The sequence below is a fragment of the Corapipo altera genome, unplaced genomic scaffold, assembly GCF_003945725.1.
Source record: "Corapipo altera isolate COAL_440 unplaced genomic scaffold, ASM394572v1 1, whole genome shotgun sequence".
In the NCBI taxonomy this organism is placed as follows: domain Eukaryota; kingdom Metazoa; phylum Chordata; class Aves; order Passeriformes; family Pipridae; genus Corapipo; species Corapipo altera.
The window spans coordinates 12,480,203-12,485,806 of NW_020884873.1; the positions used below are offsets into that span (position 1 = coordinate 12,480,203).

General features: G+C 42.3%; 1 protein-coding gene and 1 long non-coding RNA gene across 2 annotated transcripts in view; both read left to right on the forward strand.

Annotated features, from left to right (window-relative positions):
- Positions 1-1,046: 1,046 nt before the first annotated feature.
- Positions 1,047-4,699, forward strand: LOC113957429. The gene is made up of 3 exons (XR_003531155.1): positions 1,047-1,101; positions 3,110-3,232; positions 4,524-4,699. It is a non-coding gene; the product is annotated as an uncharacterized LOC113957429 (long non-coding RNA).
- Positions 4,700-5,083: 384 nt separating this feature from the next.
- The window catches only part of CHST11 (carbohydrate sulfotransferase 11), a 161,000-nt gene continuing 160,479 nt past the window's right edge, over positions 5,084-5,604 (forward strand). Inside the window, exon 1 of the mRNA XM_027668787.1 lies at positions 5,084-5,270. Within this exon, the coding sequence (XP_027524588.1) occupies positions 5,084-5,270 (187 nt within the window). The remainder of the gene's footprint in view (positions 5,271-5,604) is intronic.

A 5,604-nucleotide genomic window follows, 5' to 3' on the forward strand; every position in this document is an offset into this window, starting at 1 on the left:
AATTCCTCTTATTTCAGCCTCTCTGTGCTCTGAGTCACACTTAGACGATGCCCCAAGGTCAGTCGAAAAAGAGATCTGAATTGCAATGCAGATTAAGGGTGCACTGCCATTGCTGGGGAAAATACTTGCCCATTTAAAAGTCCTTTTAAGAAAGGCAACTAACTAAATACAAGGGGATTTTGCATGGGCAGAACAGCTTGTCTTGCAGCTGCTTTTGGCCTTTACATTTGCTAAATTTTACTCCAATAATTTCACTTAATAAAAAGTGCCCTTAACTAGCAATGGGGAAAACAGCAAACGAAGTGTACAGAGGGTGAAAAAAAAAAGAGAGAGCTGAACTTCACTGGAACTTGGCAAATATTTTTATGTCTGCTTTACCCAGGAATTTGTGTTGGCTGTTCTGGTTGTAGCTGTGGTGACAGGTTGCATTGGAATTTTTCTTGGATTTGACTTTCAGGGGTATGTTCCCCAAGTGCAGCCATTTGGATTGCAGGACAAAAGCCAAGCTCTACCTAATAAATGTCTCAAGCAAACATCAGTCTTTTGGCAGACTTCACCACTGCTACCTGTTCCAGGGCAAACTGATGTCTCCACTGAAGCCAGTGACATTGTCCTGGGCAGTGCTGGACCACTGGGTTTGACCCACCACAGCTGTTGATCACAGTGGGCAGAGGTATAAACATTCATCACCTCTAGAAATCGCATCCTTCAAAGCAAAGCTTAAAAAATTGCTTCCCTGCCTATCTTCTCCATGTCTTTTTACTAAGAACTTTGCAATTAGTATCACAGGGGTCTTGTATCAACCACAGATTTTTCCTGTGGTCCTGCTTTTATCTTGAAATACGTCATATATTGCTTCTCCTGATTGCTTCTCCTTATGAATTTAGTTAAGCCATATGTATGCTTGTCCTTTTATTTATCTTGTTTAACCTAATATGATCCTGTATTCTGCCCCCTTTAAATCAATCTAGTTCCACAACAGAAACTGTTTGTCAGCATTGTGAAGTCATTTAAATCCACAGCATTGTTCTTGATTTTAAGAGGCACAAGCATGTGACAGATGTGACATTAGCAGCACAGCTCAGTGTGCTTGCAGACCAGGTATGTACCATTCTGCAAAACATGTTTCTTGCAAGGGTGTCACTTGAGAGATGCTTCACAAGCTTGCCAGGATGTTTTTCTATTGAGCATAATAATAATAAATCTTTAATAATACATATTAATAACAAATAGTCAACAATAAAGGTAATAATAAAGATTAATAATATATAATAAAAATAAAATTGCCCCATGCATTTTGGAGATGGAAGTGACTCCATATTTAGCCTTGGAAATGCTGCCCTGCTCCACAGCTTCTCAGACTCTTCTCAGAGAAGGAAGAATCTGTTCCCAACACAGGACAAAACTACTAGTGAGTTTTGTGAGGAAGCAAGGAAGCTGTCATTCCTTAATGAACAAATAAAGTACAAAACTAAACTGTGGTCCAGCAGTACAGGGGAGTTGGAGACAACAATGCCTTTCAGATAATGCACATTGCATTCCTAAAACCTCTGTCTCATCAGTCTGGTTTGCATCACCTGGGGGACATGCACTCCAAGAAGCCATAAACTTGTTTCTTCTAGATCAACAGCAGCTGAAATCCTCCCTGAAATAGGAGAAAGCCAGCTGGTAGCAGAGTGGCATTTAGTAAAGTGTACTTTAAAATCCGAAAAAAAAAAAAAAAAGATAACCATTCTATTCATGGAAAAGGACACTGGAGATCTATATAGAACCAAAAGTTAGATACTGCAAGAACATGGGCTTTCCCTCTAATTCAGTCCTTCGTGTTGAAGAGGGCATAAAGGCATTAAAGCATTACCTAAGGTGTCATCATAGAAAATGCAAGATGCAGTTCAAGGTATTTCAGAAACACAGCAGATTCTTCAGCTTTGGGAACATGTTGGGGTGGGGGGTGGGGGCCAGGCATCTGCTTAGTTCCAGAAAGGATTGTCTTTCAATTTTCTACGGTGGTGTCTTCCTGGAGGTGGGTGGCCTTTTATTCATGGAGACAGTAAATTGCTGACTGAGAAATCTGTGTAGGGAAATGAGCTTTGTCCTAATTTCACTGAAGTCAGCTGGGTTAGAGAGGTTCTCAATGACTTTTTTTAATGAGCTCAGAGTCAGTATCTTAAAAGACTGTCATACATTAATACAATAACATTGCTAAACACATTTTGACTGACAGGCAATCCTAGGTTGTGCTACAAGGCCCTACAAAGTATGAGGTAGGGAATGTGCCTAACTATTAATACAGGTATTTGTTTGACTATCTGTCTTCAGCCAGTACAGTTTAGGGCAGCTGGTCAAATTGAAGGTCCTCTGACTGACTGGAATCATTAAAGCAATGTGCTTTTTCCTTGCGGGACAAAGCCAAGACCTGGTCTCTTTATGATGTGGCTGGTTTTAGCAGGGAAAGTTAAAACGTATCCCTACAGAATATAACCAGAAGACATGTCCAGAAGATTTTCTCATTGACCTGACTAGACTACTTCACCCTATGGTGGTTAAGAGTTGTGATGGGATTGAAGTCGTAACAGTCTCAAGTTAGACAGAGAGTCTGAAATTTGCTGTTTGTTTCAGATCTGAAGGCAGTTTACATGCCTAAAGCTTGTGTGTATTTCCTCAGTAATAAATATTAGACATTTTGTAAAAATGTCACATTCTGTTTTAGGAGGATGAAGCTAATCAGTACAAAAACAAAGCAACTTTTTTTCTGACATTCTTTCCTTACAGAGGAAAAGTTACACAGACACCTCACAGATGCCTCTGTTTTCTAATGGTTTTCTGTTTCACATTTAAATGCGCTCTTAAATATCAGCTTGCTTGTCATTTTCTCGATGAATTGCACCCTGAGTTTACTACATGCTGTATTTCTGTCTGTGCTATTTTTCAACTGAGGTTTTGCTATTTTTAGAGCTTTATCAATAAATAGTGATGTGGGCGGTTTTGTTTGGTTAGTTTTTTCATGAAGCTTTTTTATTATACAAAATACTCAACAAAACACTGTCTGGACTTCTTCTGATGTCACTGGCATCTAGTTCTTAATCTCTTAAGTTTTTTTTTTTTCCAGATGTCTCTTGGATGCTCAGAGATATTGAACACTGGTTATTTTCATGGGAATGGTAGGTGATCACACCCACAGTACCATCCGGACTCTCTGCTGCTCTGGAGCTGCTGGAGTTTCCACTCAGAGGTGTGCTTTAGAAGTGCCTGAGCTGTTTGTGTACCTATTCTATAACTTGGCGCCTACCTGGAAAGACAACTGTGTTTCCTTATGCTACCTCAACTATGCTCTTTTCTGTAGGAAAACCAAAGCACAGCTGTCTCAATCTCTAAAAAATAGGCTGCTGCATTTCATTGTCTTGACTCATCAGAAAGGTTGTTGTAGTTGGAAATTGGCAGAAATGCTGTAAGCATTTGGGTGGAAGTTTGTAACCACAATGTCCATAACTACGCTATTGCCTTATAATATTATTTTAATAGTAAATGGCAATACAGCTGGGGATTTTCTTCCAGCTGTTTTAAAGCTCTCCATCATTCCATCACAGGATGATGCTCAGAAAATAAAAAAGTAACTATCGTTAAGCCACACTGAACAACTGCCCACCTTCTCTAGCAGCGTAAAGCATTTTTCTTCTTGTGTCACTTGACTGAGTATTGAGTTCTAGGCTTTTGCCCTCATCCCTCGATGTCTTACCCAGATTCCTGGATACAGTCCAGTTCTTCCTGTTAAAATACTGCAGTTGCAGTTGTGCTGCAGCGTACGTATTGACAGGGGATGCCGAAATGCCAGGCTATGCTTCTGGTTGACTTTTGCTGACTGCCTTAATGATCTGCCACTTCAATGCATTGCATATTAATACTTCTCTTTGTCTAGTCTTTTTCATATAATGCCTTTTTGTTACATTTGCAGTTTGGATTTAAAAGAGAAAAATAAATTTAAAGTTTCCTTTACATTAAGAGGACTAGAATATGGTCAGTGTATATTAAAACTGCTAAAAGAAAAAATGGAAAAAATCTACAGAAAGTAAGCAAAATACTGTGTAAAACATTCCTTAATGAACAATGGAAATTATGTCTAATAAGAGGAACTCTAGGCCAAGTCGAAATTATCTACTCTGTTTCAAATGTCTAACTAATTATTGGTTTATCCTTAAGGTAAAAGCTTTTTAATTGGCTTTTGAAAAGTCTGAAAGGAAAACTCTGATGACTTTACATGTTTCTGTCACAATTACCCAGAAAGGAATGTTCATATATTCATACATTTTGGGTTAGTTGGCTGGGGTTTTTTGGTTGGTGGGGGTTTTGTTTGCTGGTTTTTTTGAGGGTTTTTTTGGGAGTTGTTTTTTTTTTTTTGGGGGGGGGGGGGGAGATGGAGGGCAGGTGGAATGGAAGTGGAGGGGTTTTTTTTAGCTTAAAATGTTTTACCCCACTTGCTTCCCAGCTTTGGGCTCAGTCTGTTTAGGGCTATCTTAATTTTACAGATCCCTCCCTCGCAATTTATTGGAAGAACAGACAGAAACATGAAGGGAAAAAATCCTTTTACACATGAAGATGGTATCAGCATCGTAAAATGATTTTCACTTTAGCAAAAAAAGAAAACCAATAGCAATCCGGTATTTGGGTGCATCAGGGAAACAAACAGAACAGTTAACACCGTCCAAGGATAAATAGTATGTTGTTAAGAAGACATTTTTATTTAGCACTGTACTTTTCAACAGCTGTCTAGTTCAAAGCAAGAGGATAGTCCCAGTTTGGGAGCTCTGCCGCGTGGTTCACGTTGGAAACGGCGTTCGGGACTCCGCTGACCCGCAGTCGCTCACACCCCCCGGCTCAGCAGCAGCCCCAGACGTCCCAAACCCCGACGAAAGCTTGGACACGGCAGATGCCTTTTGTTCTGTTGCTCTGAGCTCTTCTGCATTCCTCCCACGTACGGTCTCGTATCTCATTGCCTGGTGCTGCTCTCGGCTACCGGGAGGTAGATCCACCTTCGGTGGACAAGCCGCTGGGCAAGGACTCTTTGTTTCCCACAGACAAATGAGCAATGTCAGTTAATTCAGAAAACTTAAAAATCTCTCGCTTAAAAACAAAAAGAGCTTTCATTTCTGGCAGGCCAGGTGGCAGTGTTTTCGCCGGGGATGATTCAGAGCGCCGGGAAGTTGGTGTTTACACCGGCTATAAATACGAACAGCTCCCGGCCGGGACAGCGCGGAGACAGGACGGCAGCGACTGTCTGTGACATAACCTCTGGGGCGAGGGAACACTTGGAAGGTGGCATTTAGGTTTAGCAGAGTGACAGGCACCACCAGAGTGGGAGATGAGGATTTCTCCGTACAAACCGGGCGCGGGGCAGAGCTAGGCAGGGGCGGTTGCTCCTGCCCGGACCCCGAGCCCCTGAAGAGGGCGAGCGTGACCCCGAAGTGGTCAAGTTCACCGGCAGTGCCAACAGCCCCGTCCGCTCGGGGCCGGGACAGACCGGGAGGTGCCGGGGCGCGCCCCTGCAGCCGCGTCCCCGCCCGCCGCCGCCGGGCGGGACCATCTCTCCCCCTGCCGCGGGGGGGGGGG